The 21,653-nt window shown below is 35.0% G+C and overlaps 1 protein-coding gene across 3 annotated transcripts in view; it reads right to left on the bottom strand.

The window, feature by feature from the left end:
• Nucleotides 1-655: 655 nt before the first annotated feature.
• The window catches only part of TMEM209 (transmembrane protein 209), a 30,490-nt gene continuing 9,492 nt past the window's right edge, over nt 656-21,653 (bottom strand). For 2 of the 3 annotated variants that reach the window (XM_021002280.2, XM_021002281.2), the window contains exons 5-16: nt 19,504-19,736; nt 18,136-18,340; nt 17,212-17,387; nt 16,143-16,214; nt 14,335-14,431; nt 12,268-12,393; nt 11,259-11,356; nt 10,760-10,874; nt 10,566-10,663; nt 9,906-9,979; nt 4,697-4,792; nt 656-3,265 (exon numbers count right to left, since the gene is read on the bottom strand). In XM_021002280.2, coding sequence (XP_020857939.1) covers nt 4,738-4,792; nt 9,906-9,979; nt 10,566-10,663; nt 10,760-10,874; nt 11,259-11,356; nt 12,268-12,393; nt 14,335-14,431; nt 16,143-16,214; nt 17,212-17,387; nt 18,136-18,340; nt 19,504-19,736 — 1,349 coding nt within the window. In that variant the 3' untranslated portion in view covers nt 656-3,265; nt 4,697-4,737. Of the gene's footprint in view, nt 3,266-4,696; nt 4,793-9,905; nt 9,980-10,565; nt 10,664-10,759; nt 10,875-11,258; nt 11,357-12,267; nt 12,394-14,334; nt 14,432-16,142; nt 16,215-17,211; nt 17,388-18,135; nt 18,341-19,503; nt 19,737-21,653 lie in introns of those variants that run through there. The other variant, XM_021002282.2, reaches the window with a different exon arrangement.

Genomic DNA, 21,653 nt, shown 5'->3' with positions numbered 1-21,653 from the left:
AAAGAGACTAACATTAGAAAGGTAGGCTGATGTCTTGTAGAAGGTTCAGAATAAAAGGCTAAAGGCTTGGCTTTTAATCTTGGTACGGAGTGTTTAAAAAAAATGCCTTTCCATTCTTTCATTTTCAAGGAAAAAGAACAATGGCCTGGTAACGAAGATACCTAGGTACTAAGCCCAGATCCACCAAGGAATTTCCTGTATTACCTTAGTCATGTGACCCCTTTGCCTTTCAGCTCAGTTTAGGTGCTGAACTAATCGTGTCTAGGGTCCCTTCCGGCTCATAAAGTTCCATGGTTCTACATTTTTGAAGATCATGGAGATGTGATGAAAGCTGTGCTTTCGATATCTTGACAGTGCACATTGGATGGGGAGGGAGGGCAGGGAGACTGGACTTTTGCAGATGGTATAGTAGTTGTGATAAAGTCATGAATGAAACCTCTACCATTAGAATTGTTGAATACCCATTCAGCCAAGCAACACAGAATTTCCAAGTCATGAAACTAAATTTCAGGTCCATGAATATAGCTGCCATAGAAAAAACTTGATTCATACAGAAACTCTATAATTGATGGGGGGTGGGGGAGTGGAGAGGAAGGAAAGACTAACAGAATGAACATAATTTAAGTAGAGAAATGGACTGATTCCATAACCAAAATTCAAGTGACACACAAAAGACACCGTTTTTAATGTTTAGAAATCAGAGAACAGACAACATACAAATGTAATCCAAACTCTTCCACTTAAAACGGCACTCAAGCCACCATTACTACACGGGCATTTCTCTTGAAGTTCAGACTCAGAACTATTCTTACCAGTGTTCTTAAGTGGTAGTACTAATACTAAAAGGTTAACAGATTCCCAAATTAGGTATAGGACAAAATTTGATTAACCTTAGAACAGAAATGAAATAAAAACATGCGTTAATGCCAAAGCCAAATTATAGTTCAATAATACAAAAAAAGTCATAATACCCACAGAAAACATCTTGTTGTTGTTTTCCAAACATATCATCTAGACAGTTTTTTACATTTTATTTTTATTGCAAACCCTTGCTAAAGACAGAACGGTGCTGTCCATATAAACAAATTTTATTATGGGTCTGATTTTTTGAAAATCCTGGGTAGAAGGCATAAAGGAAGAGGAAATGCTTGATCATTCGTATTCTGGTTTTAAACATTTTAAAACAAATTATATATACAGTTTCCCATCAACTGTTCTACAATGATATTTTCGATCACCACCCACTGAAGTCTGACAAATTTTAATGTTTATAACAACTTCAAGTTCACATTTTTCCCCCAAGACATCACAGCCAATGTTCTTGACCTAAAACAAACAACAGTTTCTGTATTGATAGTAAAAATAGGTTTGTTTGTGGTGCCCCGAGCCAAACACATCAGGTTTAATCTGATCAATGCTGAGTAAAAGTGGAACAATCATTGTCTTTTTTTGGACACTACAGGCTATTAGAGTGGGAATACGGTACAGAAGAAGCAGCACTGGACTTAGAGGGCAAATCTAGGCTCTGACCTTAAGAAGTACTGTGACTATGGTCAAATTACCTAACCTTTCTGGTACCTTTTCTATAAAATTGGGTAACAGTGGCATACCTTACGGGGCTGCTATAAGCAAAGTGCTCTGTAAGCTTCAGAGTACTACATACACCCTAAAATTACATTAGCTTTTGTAAGCTGTCATTCTCACTCTAATTCATATTGAGCTTGATCTAGCCCATAATTTTTACCAAGTAAGATTGGATGAATCTATTAGCCAATATATTAGCTAGCCTACCAACTCTATCTTGTAAACATACCATTTATGTCTTTATTGAATTCACTGATAAGAAGAGAGTGAAAGGCAGTCTTATAGTATGTTGCTAGAATTCTTCCTCTAGGAGGACAACTGATAATCTGATAACTCTTTGGATATGGTCAGATAGCTATGGATCCATCTAACTAGATTAGCATCCATATTCTTCCACCTTACCCACATGTGTATGACAGACTATCAAAAGCCTTAGAGAGGGGCAGCTAGGTGGCACAGTGGATAGAGCACTGGCCCTGAAGTCAGGAGGACCCGAGTTCAAATGTGGCCTCAGACACATAACACTCACTAGCTGTGTGACTCTGGGCAAGTCACTTAACCCCAACTGCCTTGCTAAAAAAAACAAACAAAAAAACAAAAAAAAAACCTTAGAGAAATCCAGGTATGTTTGCAGCATTTTCCTAATGTAGTAATATTGTAGAGGAAAAAAAAAGGAAATGTAACTAGTTTGGTATGACATTTTTAATAAACCCATTTTTTAATAAACACAAACTCCTAGTAATCCTTAAGTTTCTAGCTACACATTCACTATCACACTCAATTATTTACAATCTACCCCCTTTCCCTTCTTTGAAAGAAGAAAATACAAAAAGTATACTTTCTCTTGGCATTAATAATTTTTTTCTGGAGAGTTTAAAACAGGTAGGCTGACATTTTAACTTTAAAAGACGGAAATGTTCAAATAATACAATACTGTGAATGGCATATTAAAACCAAATGTTATAAAGTTCTTTGTTACTCACTAATCCCCAATACCCCTGAGAAACTTGATGAAAAGAGCTGAATGAAATTCTGTCAAAATTTCAAGTTTAACTTAAATTCAGATTCTTTGGAACTAATACTGTAAAATCTTTTTACTATCTCTGGTAAATTAGTTTTAACCAATAGTTAAGCTTTTATGTCTCGTGTGATTCATAAGATGGGAAATCTGGGGACAAATTACCAACTAAGTTCACAATTTACTGTCTTTAAGATATGAACCTATGCCAAAATACTTGAGACTGAAAACGGATTGTGAAACTACCTTAGGTATGTGGTTTTGCGATCCTATGGAATGGATTCATTTCTGAGGGTCACCCCCAAACCCTAGTTTATTAAAAAGATGACACACTCTCTTCAAAGGAACTCTAGAGGGCAATATTTATAGCAGATAATTACAAAACCCTGAAAGTATGTAAACCAAAATTGATGACTTTTTTTGTAACAGAAGATGTCAGAGTTAACAATGACAACAGCTTCTTACTACTACAGCTTTCATTTTGTCGGGAGTGTGTTATGTATCCTATTTCAGACTGTGCAGCAACAGGAGTCTTAGAATCTTCTTCAAAAAGGATGACATTTTTATTTGATCCAGTCAAATTAAAGGAGCTCAAAATAGATAAATGAGCTATTCTCCAAAAATCCACAAAATATTCCTCCTGAGAGACCAAGATTAACCCTCCTGTAAAGAAAAAAAAGAGTTTAAATGGATTTTTATCCAGAATATGTCTCTTTTTATAACCATAATAATTTTGATGACTATACTACCTGAAATGTGAGCTATTATCATAAAGATGAACAATGCTGGATTGCTCTACTTAACAATATTTAGAAATAGCAATCTGATGGGTATAAGGTGGAACTTGAATTATTTTAATTTACATTTCTCTAATTATTAGTGATTTAGAATATTATCTCAAGTGGCTATTGATAGCACAGATTTCTGCCTCTGAAAACAGCCGGTTCATATCTTTTGACCATTTATCATTGGAAATGGCTCTTATTCTTATAAATCTTAATCAGTTCCCTATACATTTTAGAAATGAGACCTGTATCAGAAACTTGTTGAAAAACACATTCCCGGGGCAGCCAGGTGGCACAGTAGATAGAGCATTAATCCTGGAGTCAGGAGGACCTGAGTTCAAATCTGGCCTCAGACACTTGACACTTAACTAGCTGTGTGACCCTAGGCAAGTCACTTAACCCCATTGCCTAGCCAAAAAACAAACAAAAAAACCACATTCCCCATTTACCTGTGAGGGTACCAGGGAATTCACCTCATTATTTCCCACCCTGCCAATTTCCTGGATTTCATTATCTCCAGAAACTCAGAAACAGTGTAAGATTCGGGAACAAATCTGGCTCAGATCTCTTCCCACTCCCCTCCCCGCCCCAATCCCAATTTGGGTGACTCCTCACCACCGCCACCCACTGCCCTCACCCCCCCCCCAGCCCATCAGCTTCATTTTATGCGTTGTGTTCCCTCATTAGACTGAAGGCAGAGATTGATATTTTAAAAAAATCTTCAGTGCTTAGTAAAGTACCTGGCACATAATAAGTACTTAATAAATGTTTACTGATTATTGAATGACTACCTGCTTCTCTTCTAATTTTAGCTACATTGATTTTGTCTGTGCAAAAACCTTTATGTAATCAAAACCGCCCATTTTACTTTCTGTGGTCCTCTCTTATCTCTTGTTCAATCATGAACTCACCCTTCACTCAATGATCTGAAAGGTAATTTTTTCCTTGCTCTTCTAAATTGTTTTTGATGTCACTTGACAACTAAAGTCACATGTCCATTCTGGAGTTTAACTTCTTTGTGGTGTGAGGTGTTAAGTCTATGCCTAGTTTCTGCCAAACTGCCTTCAGTTTTTCCAACAATGTTTATCAAATACCGAGTTCCTGCCCCAATAGTCAGGATCACTGGATTTATCAAACATTAGGTTACTGTGCTCATTTGCTTCTTCTGTAGCTTATGCCACAGAAAATATGTTCCACTGATCAACCTATTGTTTAACCAATACCAAATTACTTTGAAGATTACTGCTTGTAGTATAGTTTGAGATCTGCTACTGTCAGGTCCCCTTCCCAATTTTTTTTCATTAATTACCAGTTAAAATAAAGGAGATCAAAAGCAAGAGATTAGTCGAGCTATTTTCCAAAAATCCACAAAATATTCACTCCTGAAAGGCCGAGATTAACCCTCCTGTAAAGAAAAAAAGAATTTCGATGGATCCAGACCACATGTAAGTTTTTAAAAAGATAACCATAATAATTTTGATAATCAGAAGTGCTACGTAAATGTGAACTATTATTATAAAGATGAACAGTGCTGAGCTGTTCCTTCAGGTGAAATTTTGTTTTTTTTTTCTAGCTGTGCAAAATAACTTTTGGGAGGATACAATAAATTAAGCAGTATTATCATTTTTATTATATTAGCTTAGTCTATCCTTAAGCAATTAATATTTCTCCAATTATTTAGATGTCTTTATTTGTGTAAAGTGTTTTGTAACCCTAATTTTCTCTTCCTGCTAGATTCTGTTGACAATATATAGAAATGCTGTTGGTTTGTATGAGTTTATTTTACATCCTACAACTCTGCTAAAGATGTTAATTGTTTCAATTAGTTTTTCAGATGACTCTCTAGGGTTCTCTAAGTAAATCATCATGTTTTGGGAACAAAAGAAAATTTTGTTTCTCTTTGCCTATGCTTATTCTCTTAATTTCTTTTTCATGTCTTATTAACTATAACTAGAATTCCTAGCACTATATTGAATAGTAATGGTGATAAGACACCCTTGTTTTATACGTCCAGTTTATTCTCGTTATAAAGCTAGCTCTTGGTTTTACATAGCTATCACTTATGTTAAGGAAAGGTCCATTTATTCCTTTGCAGTTGTTTTTTAAAAACAGGAATGGTTATTGAATTGTCAAAAGATTTTTCTCCATCCATTGAAATAATCATGGCTTTTATTGGTGTTATTAGTATGGTTAATAATTTTCTTAATATTTAACCAGCCCTGAATTCCTACTATAAATCTACCCTGGTTATCGATGTATAAAATCTCTGTGATATGTTGCTGTAGTCTCCTTGCTTATATATCTTTTTGCATTAACGTTCATTAGAGACATTAAGTCTATAGTTTTCTTTCTTTGTTTTCATTATCTCTAGTTTAGGTATCAAGACCATATTTGGGCTGGGGGCCGTTGTTAATTTTTTCACTAAAATACATCTGTTTTCTCCCTTTAAAAAATGAAAAGAAATTTGCTTTCCTTTCAGCCTTCATTTTATTCGAAAACAATGGGAAAAAAAAAGTAAATTTCTTGTAGAAATATGCAGTCAAGTAAATCAAATTACCTTACTGGCAATGTCTAAAACATGCATGTCTAATTCTGTACTCTAAGATAATTAGATTATTACATAAGAGGTAATTGTGTAGACATATATGATTTTAGGAAACCACTTCTGAGTCTTTCAACCTAATTGATGACAGTTACATCTATTCTTAATATTTGGATGTTTGGAATCAAATTAAAGGAAGTAGTGATAGTCAAGACCATATTTGTATCACAAAAGAGACATAGTAGGATTCCTCCTTTTTCTGTTCTCCCGCCCCAAACATTTTAGTAGCATTAGAATGAATTATTCTTTAGATGTCTGATACAATTTGCTTCTTCTAAGTACATCTGATACCCAGTTGTTTTTTTCCCCCCACTTTGGCAGTAGAATTATGGCTTACTAAATTTATTTTCCTAGGATTCAGTTATCTAAGTCTTATATTTCTTGTTCTGTTAATCTGGGCATTTTATGTTTTTATAAATATTCATCTATTTCATTTAGATTTTAGTTTTGTTATAAAATTGGGTAAAATAATCCCTAATCATTTCTTTCTTCCTCATTGGTTTAAATTCCCTTTTTTCATTTTTTTGATATTGATGATTTTTTCTTTTTTAAAAACTAAGTTAGCTAATACCCTATTTTGCTGTTTTGTTTTTTTTAAGAGTAAGTTTTTAAACACATTTTATTTGTTAATTCAATAGTTTTTTGGCTTTCAATTCTGATAAATTCTTCTTTGTTTTTCCGGATTTCTATTTTCAAGCTTAAAAAACCCTTTTTTCTAGTTGTATGCCCAATTCTTTAATCTATTATGCTTCAACTGAAGTGAAAAGGGCAGGAGTAACAATCATGATCCCAAAGCAACAGCAAAAGTGGACAACTAAAAGAAATAAATAGGGAAACTACATTTTACTGAAAGTTGTCATAGACAATGTCAATATTAAACATAAACATCAAATGCAATAGCATTTAAATTCTTAAGAGGAAAATCAAATGAGTTACATGGAGAAATAATAAAACTGATATTAGGGGACATCAGTTTACCCTTCTCAGACTGAGGTAAATCTAACCCAAAAAATCTTAATCCTAAAGGACAGGTCAAAGAACGAATAATAGGAACAATTTTATTGGTAGTGACAGTATACAGGACAGTAGGACAATATACCAAAATTTTCTAGCATGCATCTAAATCAATCAGTCCTTAGGGGAAAATTTTTGTTTCTAAACACTTTAATCAATAAAAGAAAGAAATAAAAGATTTTGTTTTAGTCCCTTATTTTAACTGCATACACCTTTCTGTTTCAAGTATGTGCAACACCACTGAATTTTGCTTTCCAGTCAATTGTTATCATCTTCCATTTCATAGGTGAATTCATTCCATTCACATTCAGTTTATGATTGTTAATTGTGTATTTTCCTCCATCCTATTTTCTTAAACTCTTCCTTCTCTTCATTACCCTCCCCCTTCTATTTATTTTGCTTACTACTAATCCCTCCCTTTTTCTACCCTTCCTTTTATTCCCTTTCCTTGTTTCCCTGTTGAGTGAAATGTATTCCTACACCCAATTAAGTATATTTATATTCTTTCCTCCTCTGACCAGATCAAATGAGAGGTTCAAGTATAGCCGGTTTCATGCACTCCTACCTTCTACTTCCTCTTTATTTGTATGAACATGGGTGAATCCCAATTATATCAGATAATTTCTCTATCCTTCCTCTCCCTCACCCTCTTTAGTATTTCTCTTCCTTTGCCTTTCCATTTTTAAGATTATCAAAACAGAACCGCACGTAGGCCCTCTAATTAAACTTCCCCTCTGAACCCCTGATAATGACAGAATTCTGAGGGGAGATATGTATTTTATATATATAACATACATGTATATACAAATGTGTATCTATATACATATAGGTATCTATATCTATATCTCACCTCCACACATTAGGATATAAACTTTTATCCTTGTTTAGTGCCTTATGACTGTTTATTTCTTAAAATTCTTGATTCCTGTGTTTGTATTTCTAACTTTCTACTCAGCTCTGTCTGGGATTTTCATCAGGAATGCTTAGAAGTCTTATTAAAGGTCCATTTTCCCCCTGTAGGATTATATTCAGTTTTGCTGGGTAAATTATTCTTGGTTGTAACCCTGTTATCTTTTTGCCTTTTGAACTATCATAATCAAAACTCTATGCTCTTTTATAATTCTGGCTGCTCAATCTGTGTGATACTGTGGCTCCTCTATACTTGGGAATTCCTCATTTCTGCAGGCTTGCAGTATTTTTTTCCCCTTTAACCAAGAAGCTCTAGATTTTGGCTACAGCACACTTGGGAGTTTTCATTTTGTGTTTCTTTTAAGAGGTGATCAATAGATTTTATTCCAACTTCACCCACTAGTTCTAAGAAATCTGGGCAGTTTTCTATGATTTCATGAAATGTGATGTTTAGGCTTTTTGTTGCAGGCTTCTGATAGTTCAGTGATTCTTAAATTATGTCTCTTTCTTCTCTAGGTTAGTTGTTTTTGGTATCAGATACCTCATTTTTCTTCTATTTTTTCATTCTTTTTTTGTTTAATTCAGATATAGGATGAGATTTACACCCTGTTTCAATATTTCTTGTTTCATGGAGTCACTGGTTTCTATTTGGCCAATTCCCAAGCTCTGAAGTTTTTTCTTGGGTGAGGTTTGTACCTCTTATTCCAAGCTGTAATTCTCTTTCCCAACCATTCTTCCATAGCTCTCATTTTACTTTTAAAAACAAAAAACTCTTGCTTTATCTCTTTCAAAAATTCTAGCTGAACTTGTATCCAAGTTGTGTTTTCCTTTGAGAGCTTTCTTACATATGTTTTGGAGTAACTTTCTTTTTTTGGGATTGTGTCTTTAGTTGTCTCTGTCACCATAACAGCTCTTTATGGTGTGATTCTTACTTAATTTTTTTTTGGTTTGCTCATTCTTCCTACTTTCTGTTTTTTGACTTTATGTTTGGGTCAGATTCTGCGTATGTCTGGAGCCCTTCAAGCACTAAGTTTTTTTGTCCTCTTGGTCCTTCTCATATTTTTTTTTTGTGGTACTGAGTGTTATACTCTCAGGCACTTGGAAAGCTCTGCAGCTTCTGAATGACATAAATACAGGCTTCCCTTTGATCTAAGATACTGCTCTGGTTGTTCTGCTGTAGGCTTCAGACTGGGCTGAAGTCTAGAACTGAGACCCCTGCTCAGCTCCTAAGGTCTGAGTCACACAACCCACTGTTTGCTTCTGAATTTGTTCCTAGCTCAGTACACAGCCAACAGCCTGTGACCACTGCTCATCCTGGACTGCCACCCCTCAGCTCAGGCCCCTCTTCAGTCAGACCCGAATATGTGATATAGAAACTGGATAGTAAGCAACAGAGATGCCAGCTGGCACCTGCTCTTCCACCCTGCACAAGGTCAAGGACCAACTAGGATCTCTTTTTGCTCTGGTACACAGCTTTGGTTCTTTTTAAGTTCTTGCATGTGATCTACTCTTGGCTAGATTCCATCCCCAGTGTACACAGACCTCTCTATATGCTAACTCGGGCTGGGAAAGTGACATGCTGTGGGTTTTTTTTCCTCTTGAACTTCCCTATTTGGATTGGTCTGGTGTTATTTCCTAGATCTTCGTGGAGGGGTTGTGTTAGAAAAGCTGGACCATATTTCTTCCTGCTATTCTGTTATCTTGGTGCCACCTAACAATCAACAATTTATAGCACCACCTCAAGTTTGCTGGACTTAAACTTGAGCTATATTAAACATTAAACAATGATAATAATAAAGAACTTAATACATTTCAACTAAGTTTCATTTCAATAAAGATGCTAAGAACAATTTAATAGAATTGGCACTAACCACTATGACTAGAAATAGGACTCTGACTATATAATAACTATAGAAGCTCAACAGAAAAAGCAAGATATGAGAAGCCATTTAAAAAAGAAGGGTTTATGCTTGAAATAGCATTTTATACCTACCCAAGCATTCCTGACTCTTTGGTCTTTATGATGTATAAGAACATCAATAATGTATGGAACATGTTATTTCTATCCTGAATTTCGGAAAAAAAATTAAGAAAAAAATATGAAAATTCAATCTGATAGGTAAATACAGTAAAACTTCATTATGTTAGACCCTAATAATTAAAAAGTTCTTGTTTAATTCAGGTATAGAATGAGATTTACTCCCTTGTGCCTTATAAGAAAAAAGTCTGCTAAGCAAATGGCTATGCAGAGGTGGGGGAGGAAAAATGTAATTAGTCTACATAAAAAAACCAAAAAACTTCAAACATTGTCAAAGGATTTTAGCATTCAAATAATGTGCTAATTATAAATATTCCTTATCTACTTTGGCATTTTGTCAGCCTTTTATGTTACTGTGTGTGCTTTACTGGAATTTGGTAGAGATCATAAATTAGGAATACAGCTACATGTAAAAGGTGTTAGTAAATATGACAGTGGAAAAAAATCATCATTAGTTACTGACACAGGTGATTGTTTTGGTATTAATTTGCAGTAAGGCATTTTTCTGTAAGAAAAGCATTTCTTAGTTTCATAAATGAGTGAATATTTTTTCAAAGTTAAAGTAGTCCATCTTTTACAAAATGCGTGTATGATAAATACAAAATACCAAAGTACCTTTGGAAGACTGTAGACGTGACGCTGGTAAATTAGCTCATAATGGGGAGGATTAATGTTGCTCTGGTAGATACAAAAAACGTTTTCATTTGTAACATCTGCAGAGTATCAATTTAAAAAGAGAAAGCTAAGCTTAGAATGTAAAGATACTCCACCAAAAAATCCCAATACCTACTTTCAAGAAAATTCTCTACCTGGTTTATTTGGTGTCTGAACAAAGTGCTGAGAAGTAAATGTTTTTCCATCAGGATACTTAGGATGTGGAGGTAGTCTAGAGTCAAGATAAGTGCAAAATACATGCATAATGATCTGTAAACAAAATAAATCAGCACTGAAAAATGGCAATCAACAGAAACAGATTCATCATTAATTCAGACAGTGACTACCATGAAAAGAAACTCAGGACAAACTTTCCTCTAGAACTTAGATCTCCCAAAGAAAGCATGGAAATGCATTATATATGATTAATACTTAATTTACACATTTAATGATAATAAACATAACATTTCTGATAACTGGTTAGAACTTAGCCAAGCCTACATAGCTAGAGAGAACCAAAATTAAAAACACACACATATAATTTCCAGTTGTTGCTTTAACGTAAACTTTTAAAATTCTTATTCTGACATAAAACAGTCTCTGGGCATAAATAAATTTCTTCAAAAATATTTAAAAGCAATCATATTGACTCACAGCAGAATCAGTGGGCAGGTCTGTATCCCATTTTCGTGCTTTAAAGTCCCCACCTCTATTCCATCGGAATGAGCTCATGCAACCACCTTGGGAGAGTTCTGTGATTGGAAAGAGTTGATATCAGGTTATTTAAAATCATAAAGATGATAAGAATGAAAAAACATTGCAGCTGAGAACCTTAATGAAATACATCAATGATTTCTAGAAACGATTTTTTCTTCTAAGAAAAACAAACGCAAAACAAATCTAACCCTAAAAGTTATTTAAGCAATGAAAACATTTTACAAAACCAATTTTAAAAAATATTACTTATATTATTTATTTTCCTTCACAACCTCACCATGTAGAGAAGAATAAGGAAATTCTTTATGACTCTGTCTGAGGAGCTAATGACTTTCAAGGTAGCTTACTTATTACTAAATCCTATCTCTCTCCTGTTAAGGAGGCAGAGCAAAAAAGATCCAAGAAAGAAATACAGTAACATTAAAGACTGACTAAGTTATTCTAAGAAATACAAATGAATTAGGAGAAACAGCATTCAGTAGGTTCTATTCTTCTGGAAAGACAACAAGGAAAGAGTCCACCTTTAGTATTCTGAAGAAAAGAGAAATGATGTCTAAATATTCAAAATGCCTACACCTTGTACACAGGAAGCTTATTTTTCTGTACTGGTGACTAATAAGCTTTCAAACACACACAACGAGAAGCAGCATGATGTAATGGAGAGATGGAGGCAGACTTGGGTTTCTTTCAGTGTTGCTTCTGGGCAACAATGCTACAGAGCAGATGCTGATCTACTTTGATATAGTCTTCTCACTTAAAGTTTGGTCACAACACACACCCACACTCATACCCACACCCATACCCATACCTACTCTTCAAGAGAGGTAACAGGGTATAAGTGAAGAGAAGTCCTCCCTTTGACAGATATTAGCTGTGACCACGTTCTTATTCTTTTTGTGCCCTAGTCTAAAAGGTTTTAAGTAATAGACAATAAACAATAGCTTACCTTTGATCCTTTCAAATAAGTATTCCTGGTTTGGTGTGAGGTCTAGATATTGCACTATAGTATTCAAAGTTGGAATGAGTGGGGCTTTGACCAAGGCAGCTTGTTTCAAGCTAGTAATACTAGCTTCTGGAAAAAAATAAAGGGAGGAGAGGAAATCCCATTACAACAAAAATCATATACCACAGATCATTATGCATGCAAGTCTACTTAACATCTTTAAAGAAGTATCCTCAAATATTAGTTTACTTTTAAATTCTTTTTAAAATTAACATTACCTTTCCCTTTATTTTAAAATTTATTTTTAGTTTTCAACATTCACTTCCATAAGATTTTGAGTTCTAAATGTTCTCCCCCTCCTTCCCTCCCCAAGATGGCTTGCAATCTGATATAGGCTTTACATATACATTCATATTTAACATTTTCACATCACTCATGATGTAAAGAAGAATTACAACTTTTAAATTCTTTTGTTTGTTTTTTTGGCTAGACAATGGGGTTAAGTGACTTACCCGGGGTCACACAGCCAGTAAGCGTTATGTGTCTGAGGTCAAATTTGAACTCAGGTCCTTCTGAATCCAGGGCCAGTGCTCTATTGACTGCGCCACCTAGCTGCCCCCTGTACTTTTAAATTCTTACAGAATGGGGTTATGGTTTATCTTGATGGCAAGGATGAGTGCCTGCCTACTGACTTATTACCTTAGAAGAAATGTTGACAAATTTCTCCTTTACTCACAGACTATCATCTAAAGACTAAATCTATAAGCAATTAGAGAGATATTTTAAGCTTTTATGTACCAATAAAATCTGTATGACACACATCTAAATATAAAGATACATTTTTATTGTTAGTCCCTTATTGGATAATGCTTAAAAAGTTCTACTGAAAATTGCCTGTTGTACTAATAGATGATTATTCTGTAGATAAAAAAAGTCCTTTCAATCAAGAAAGAGTACTATGCTACTCATGAAGCCATTAAAATATCACTAAAAGGCAGAAAGGGCAAGCATAGTTGCAAAAGTATATTGCAGAGTCAAGAAATGACTCCTGGGAAAACATTTGACATTTTGGAACATTTCTGTTTATAGTTAAGAGGGAAGAAAATGACTAAAACACACCTAATGATAAGAAAGAACTACTGTATAATCCAAATGATCTAAATATTCCTAAGAGCAATTATTCACACAGATCTGAATCATCCCAAAATTCTGTTATTAAATCTTTTTACAAGGATCTGCAATTTCATCTGAGTTATGTACTCCCTCTCCTGATGATGACTGCAATCCATCTATAACTCGGCAGCTGTCCTTGAGAATTGATCATCCTGTGGCCAACATGGCAATGAGCCTCTGATTTTAGGCTGGATCACAGACAATGGAATCTATCACCAGGTGCTGTCTAGAACGCTTTCTACTTTGGTTCTTGACTAAGCTTCCACTCTGCTGGCATGGCCTTGGAGAATCAGAGGTTAGTTACCTCCATGCCAAGAAAAAGCAGTGAAGTAGGACCTTAGTTCTACTGCCTTTTGCACAGTACAGGATCATGAAGAGCAAATGTATCATAGGGACATAGCCACCTGAAGTACCTCTGCCAATTTTTTTTTAAACAGGTGAGAGTCTAAAAATAGGTGACTTAAAAATTACCAAGGTAATACATTCATTATACTTTTGAGCTAACAAAGAATGGCATATTTTGGCATAATTTTAACAGTTAATCTGCCTCACTGGAATTTGGAGCTCTAACAGACTCAGTTTTATGGTTGAAAATCTGTCATGCAAGAATAATCAACACATAGTCTGCCTAAGAGTTTATTATTATTGCAAATAGTGAAAGGATAATAAAAAATATAATGAAAAGAAAACTCCTGGAGGTTTTCAATTTGTTCTATTAGTTTAACTGCTTTGCTCAATTAGCAATATTTGGGCATTAATATTTTTTTCCTCCAACTTCAGGTGTCAATGCAGAACAGTCAAATGAAACTGGCTAAATAACCTACCCTCAGTACAGAATTTTCTTCTAATGGAAGCACTCAAGAAAATGGAAATGCTCATGTATACTTTTATCCATACCTCCTATCTGTAGCTCTGGGCAGCCCATTCTTCTCATCTGTGTACTGACAGAATCAATTTCCTGAACAAGTGGCACTAATATTGTCTCATTGATCCACTATTAAAAAAAATTAAAATAAAGCAACATGATACAGAACTAAACCATGGTTAATCAGAGTACACTATTCACGAATGTTGTAGATAGCAGATTTACTGCTCTGATAAGGTAATACTTTTTGATTTTAGAACTAAGGGCTTCAAAATTCTACTTTCCAGAGCAACAATAAACTTTAAGTCACTTTTAGCATTTGAGACAGAATACCCAAGGAAAGATCTAAATTCTAAATTATTCCCGTTTGCCAACAGACTCCAACTGCATATCCCACTCTGAGTTCTCCATTTTCATTCTTAATTTGATGAACTCAGCTTAGATGCCACTTCTGTCAAGTCTTCCGTGACACACCCCCTTATAAGTAGTGCTCCCTCCTTTCCACAATTTGCCTTGTATTTTATTTGTGTATATGTTATATAGGTCCAGTAAAATACAAATTTTTTTCAAGGCAGATTGCTTTTCCCCCTTTATCTCCTCAGTGCCTTGAAATACAGACACTTAATAAGTGTTTATCAATTATCTTGTGCACATGACATTCAAACTACAATTTTCCTTAGGTAACCCACAAATACATTTTTTAAATTTGTTATTAATTTTTAATTTTTTTTTAAATTTTGAGTTCTAAATTCTCTCCTTCCCTCCAGCCCTCCTGTCCTCCAACTGAGAAGGCAAGTAATATGCTATCAATTATACATGTGAAGTGATACAAAACATTTTTCCATATTAGCCATGTTGGAAAAAAAAAAAGCAACAAAAAACAAGGAAAGTGAAAAAAATTATACTTCACATTCAGAGTTCATCAGTTGTCTTTCTGGAGGCAGATAGCATTTTTCATCACGAGACTTTTAGAATTGTCTTAGATCATTGTATTGATCAGAATAGCTAAATCTTTCACAGCTGATCACTATTACAATATTGCTATTACTGTATACAATATTCTCCTGGTTCTGCTCATTTTACTTTGTATTAGTTCATGTAAGTCTTCCCAGGTTTTTCTGAAAGCATTCTGCTTTTCATTTCTTAAAGCACAATAGTATCTCATCACAACCATATACCAGAATTTGTTCAGCCAACTCCCAATTCTTTGCCAACACAAAATGAGCTGTTATAAATATATTTTTGTACATATATGTCTTCTTTCCTTTTCTCTGATGCCTTTGGGATACAGACCTAGTAATGGTAGCACTGGATCAAAGGATATGCACAGTTTTATAGCTCTTTGGGGATAGTTCCAAATTGTTCTCCAAAATGGTTGGACCAGTTCACAACTCCACCAACAGTGCTTTACTGTCCCTATTTTCCCACATACCCTTTAGCATTTGTCATTTTCCTTTTCTGTCATGTTAGTCAATCAGGTAGGTGTGAGGTGGTACCCCAGAACTGGTTAACTACAAATATTAACTCACAATTATTGCTGTTCAGTTGTTTCAGTGATGTCTGACTCTTCATGACTCTATCTGGGGTTTCTTTGGCAAAGGTACTGGAGTGGTTTGCCATTTGATTCCCAGCTCATTTTACAGATGAGGAACTGAGGCTAACAGGTTTAAGTGACTTGCCCAGGGTCACACAACTATTAAATGTCTCAGGTCAGATTTAAATGCAGGAAAAGGAGTCTTCCTGACTTCAGACTTGGCAGTTATCTACTGCACCATCTAGCTGCCCTTACCCACAACAGTGACATGTTAACTACACTTTACATTATAATGACAGAACTTACATTTCTAAACTTGGCAGTCCATGAATCCATATGATCAAGAAGTTGTCGATTCATAGTCACTCTTGCCCACACCTACTCAAAAACAGTGCATGCTTTTGAAAATGACAATCAATGTAGAATAGGCTTACCAGAGACCATAGCAATTCTCATTTCCACAACGATAAAAGAACCTTATCAATCCTCAGAAAAATTTTAACTGGTATATACAAACATTATCACTTACTACTCAATTACTATGGTTGATTTTTCTTTCGTAAGAACTTATGAGTTGCTATTCAACTCTCCCTATTTAACTTTTTAAACGATCAAGTTAAAAGTACAAAAACAAATATATATAAAAAAAGTATAAAAGAAACAAAGTAACTAAATCTAAGTAAAACAAAGTAACTAAGTGAACAGACTCCAGCCTATGTCAAGTGTAATAACGCACAAAGCATTTGTTGACGATGATGGCAGAAAACACTTTCTACAGGATAGTGGTTTCTGCTATCTGACATACATAATGAAAAAAGAACCACCTAATTCAGTATAAGGCACACAAAGAATATCAGCCCATTACACTGTGAGCACCTTCAGGGACTGTTTCTTGCCTTTCTTTGTATCCCCAAAGCTTGAAATAGTGCCTGGCATATAGGAGGCACTTAATAAATGCTAGTTGGCAGACAAAAAAATAGCAGATTTTCCATTTTTTTAACCAAGTGTGCCAGACACTTAGTGATTCCTGTTACAGTTTATTTATAACCGACATTTAAGTAGGGTTTTCAAGTTTGCAAAGCACTTTACATAGGTTATCTCATGTTAGCCTCAAAATAGATATTATAGGTATTGTCATTCCTACTTTACAGATGAGAAAATTGAGGCATACAGAGATTAAATGATTTGCCCGTGGTAACACAACCAGTAGATTTTGGGGGGAAAATGAACCCAAGCTTTCCCAACTCTAATTCTGATATTCTATCCACATTGCCTTAACTTAAAAGTTGAGACTGAATGTTTTTTAAAGAACAAATGACAATTAGTAGAACTTCTGAGGATTAGCAAATGCTAACGTCATCATTTTTTCATTTACCTCTTCTGCAGCCTGTTTAGAACCAAGGTCAGTTTCATCCTTGTTAGCACTTGGGGCCTGGGACCTGCAAGCCAGCTGGTATTGAAATTTCTTTAGTGTCTGTGCATAATCGCCCACAGAACGACTATAGTTCCAGAAAGTAGGACTGCTAGAAGGTGAAGTGGAATCTGTACTCCCTATAATTACCAATTTAGTAAGCATCAGTTTACTGTAATTATTATCACAATAGGTCAAAAGATGAGTGTCCATTATGTAACATTATACTAGGCTGGGGCTACACAACATACCACCCATGGGCTGCTTGTGGCCTGCTTTGGCAGGCCTGTGCTAGGTCTCACGTTCAAAAAGATGCGACTCGGTCCTCACTGAGTTTGTATAGTTCCCCCTACCCACCAAGTAAAAGCAACTGATGAGACTAGAGGTCACTGACTTACTACCAAACATTCTTTTGCCCCACATTTACCTCATGACATACTTTTTGTGTGTGTTTTATCTCCCCTAAGAGATTGTAATCTCCTTAAAGGCTGGGGCTCTATCATTTTTTTTACCTCTGTATCCCTAGCATACAGCTTTGTGCATAGTGAAATGAATTGGGGGTTATATGCCAATAAAAAGTGAGTTATTTCAGCTCATATAATCGTGAAGCTTCAGAGTTCAAAGAATCCTTGGAAAAATCCAATGCAACCTTCTCATTTTATAAATGAGGAAACTGAGACCCAGAATGGTTAAATGACTTTCCCAAAGTTTTTTTGCTAGTTAATGGCAAATTTGAGGCAATAAACTGCTATTGCTTACTCTCAGCCTTCCACTGTACCACAGTGCCTCTCAGAGGAAATGGCATATTCTTCTGACCACCCTGCATATAGAAAAAACAAATACCACGATCCAATTTTATTATGACTGAATGAAATCACTTTTTTTTACCCAGCTGAACCCTATGTTGCTTCTCTTCTTCCCCTCGAAGAAAATTGTCCAGGGTTCTGAGATCTGTCATGTAGTCTTCTTTGCCAGTTGGAGAGTTATAGACAGTTGGTGAAGCCCGGTATCGAGATCGCAAGCCACAGCTCTCTGCTGGACCAATGGTTGTAGGATATGGAGAAGAACCAGGAGAAGGACTATAACCAGATACCTATTTAGAATGAGAGATTTACTTTAAAAGCTGCAACTTGAAAGTAGGAAGACTTTTTTCCACCTTATTTATTAGTCTAGTTTGAAAATGAAGCCTCTTTCATTTGGATGATATATACTACAAATTCTTATTTCTCTAGTGCTTAAAGTTTAGTTCTTTTTTTTTAAGGAGTGCTTAAAGTTTTGTAAACTGCTTTCCTCACAATGATGCGAGGTGGTCTTGAGACAGAAGGGAAAGAAAAGAAAGGACAGCAAATAGAGATCAATAGATAAACTGAGAGATTATTGCTTTCAATTTTACTCTAAGCTATGGTAAGTTACAATTTCTTTCATGAAAATGGAAAGCAAAGTCTAACTAGAATTTGCCAGTATTCAAAGCAGAAATCACGAGCAAAACTATACAGAGGGTACATCAAAATAAGTTAATGAGGCCCTATACCAAATATGCCATGTGCATAAGACCCACTATACCTAAGTTTCTAAGTGCTACCCCAAAAAAATTGCCATTTTCACAAAATTCTCTTATTTCCTTCCAAATTCAGATTTAATACATATAATTTGTTTTTTAAAAAAAGTTAATTAAATGAAAAAATCTATTTAAAAAACAACAACATTGGGTAAATTTTACTTCTAGGTACTGCTACTCTAATAATGAGCAACATCAAATCTAATAATGAGCAACAAGAAAATGATTACTCTTGTGGCTAAGTCACCTGATACAATGATCTCAACAATGTGCTTCAGGCAACCAAATGTCTTCTAATTTCCATATCTCTTTATCTTGGTCCTATCAGACCAAAATGATAAACGACTAGGAGAAAGACCATGGATGCCTAAACAACCCTCATTATTCTGGTATTTGGAGTACAAGCTTCAATCTCTGGTGAAGAGTCCTAACTTGTTTTTAATTGGAAAGATGCTCAGATAAAATGAGAAGCCATGAAAGATAAGACTCTTAGAATTCTGTAAGGATACCCAAAAACTTTGTAGAAGTGAAAGTGTAAAGAAAACAGGGGCCAAAGCCACTGGTATTAAAGAGATAATTTTTTATTTGTTTTAATCAAGACACTGTAGCAAAATACCAGCAAGGAGAACCACTGTACATTTAACCCTGGAGATGGTACTAAAATGTTTCTCCTTGAGTAATCAAAAGAAAAGGCTTACCTTATTATAACTACTGCTAGGTGAGTAGGTCACTCCAGGGCTGTAAGAACCACTGCTGCCTGATGACAGACCTTGAAGTTGAGGGCTATATCCTGTCATAGTAAACTTGGGGCTTGTACTGGGGGATCGAGATGGGCTATAACTCAACACACTTTGACCCTGTATTGGAGGAGAAGGTGTAGAGGGAGGGATATTGTTTGCCACCAATTCACGCGGAGGAGTGGTCTGCACAACTGGAATGAAAAGAAAATGCAGAATAGAGGTTAGCAGCCTTTGGTATTTATTATGCTAATTTTCTATTGCTAAGGAGTCAAAGTCAGGAAAGGCACTATTATTTTCTTTTCTTTTTCAATTAATTAATTAATTAATTAGTTTTGATTTATCAACAATCACTTCCATAACCTTTTGAGTTTAAAATTTTCTCCCCCTTCCTCCCCACCACCCTCTGCAAGATGATACACAATCTGATATAAGCTTATATATATATATTTTTATTAAACATATTTTCAGATTAGTGATGTTGTAAGTAAAAATTAGAACCAATAGGAGGAACCCTGAGAAAGAGGAAACAAAACTCAACCAAAAAAAAAAAACCAAACAGCAAATAGTATGCTTCGATCTGCATTTAAATTCCATAGTTCTTTCTTTGGATGTGGATAGCATTTTCCATCACATGGCCTTTGGAGATGTCTTAGATCTTTGTATTGCTGGGAATGGTTAAGTCTATCAATATTAGTCACTGCACAATGTGGCTGTTATTGTGTACAATGTTCTCTCTTGGTTCTGCTCATTTCATTCAGCATCAGATCATACAAGTCTTTCCAGGTTTTTCTGAAGCCAGCCTGCTCATAATTTCTTATAGCACAATAGTATTCCACTACATTCATATACCACAATTTGCTCAGCCATTCCCCAATTGATGGGCATCCTCTCAATTTCCAATGCTTTGCCAGAACCAAAAAGAGCTGCTATGAATATTTTTGTACACGTGGGTCCTTTTCCCATTTGTATGATCTCTTTGGGATATAGTCCTAGAAATGCTATTGCTGGGTCAAAGGGTATGCACATTTTTGTAGCCCTTTGGGCATAGTTCCAAATTGTTCTCCAAAATGGTTGGATCATTTCACAACTCCACTAACAATGCACAGTGTTCCAATTTTCCCACATCTTCTCCAACATATATTATTTTCTTGTTTTGTCATCTTGGCCAATCTAATAGGTGTGATGTGGTACCTCAGAGTTGTTTTGATTTGCATTTCTCTAATCAATAGTGATTTAGAGCATTTTTTCATATGACTATAGAAGGCTTTAATTTCTTCATTTGAGAACTGCCTGTTCATATCCTTTGACCATTTATTAATTGGGGAATGACTTGTATTCTTATAAATTTGACATAGTTCTCTACATATTTTGGAAATGAGGCACTTATCAGAGACACTGGTTGTAAAGATTCTTTCCCAATTTTCTACCTTTCTTCTAATCTTAGTTGCATTGGCTTTGTTTGTGCAAAAACTTTTCAATTTAATGTAACCAAAGTTATCCATTTTGCTTCTATCTCCTGTTTGGTCATGAAGGCACTGTTATTTTAAAAAAGAACAAAAACTTTCATGATACTGAGACCTTTACAAGAATTAGGATATTTAAAAATTCTAATAAAATCAGTGTTATTATGGTAAAGAAGTTTGAAAAACAGAACCTAAGGGACCTAGAGAAGTGTCAATAAAATGATTCAAGAGAAAGGAAATTAGTTTCTAGGAAGAAAAGTTTAAATGGTTGGAAAATCCCCCCCAATAAAATAGCATACATTTCTATAGACATGTACTGTTAACAAAGTCCTTCCTCACAACAATCCTGTGAAATAGATAAATACAAGTATTATCTATCACCCCATATTTACAGTTAAAGAAACAGTCTCAGAAAAGTTAAGTGACTTACCTCAGGCTATAGCTAGGATTTGAACCCAGGTCTTCAGACTAAGAATAAGAGTGCTGTTTAAGTATATGAAGGAATAATTTTTTTTTAAACTGTCTTAGCAAACACAGGTTCTCCTGACCAAAAGGAAAGACATGGCAGACAAAGGCAATACTAGTTTTGAGTATAATTCCTTTGCAAAGCACTGCAGAGCAGGATATCAGAAAATCATGAGCAGT

This window comes from Phascolarctos cinereus, unplaced genomic scaffold (genome assembly GCF_003287225.1).
Source record: "Phascolarctos cinereus isolate Bilbo 61053 unplaced genomic scaffold, phaCin_HiC Scaffold_1;HRSCAF=81, whole genome shotgun sequence".
Lineage (NCBI taxonomy): Eukaryota > Metazoa > Chordata > Mammalia > Diprotodontia > Phascolarctidae > Phascolarctos > Phascolarctos cinereus.
The sequence above is the reverse complement of the archived record's forward strand: the minus strand, read 5'-3'. Positions and strand labels throughout refer to the sequence as shown.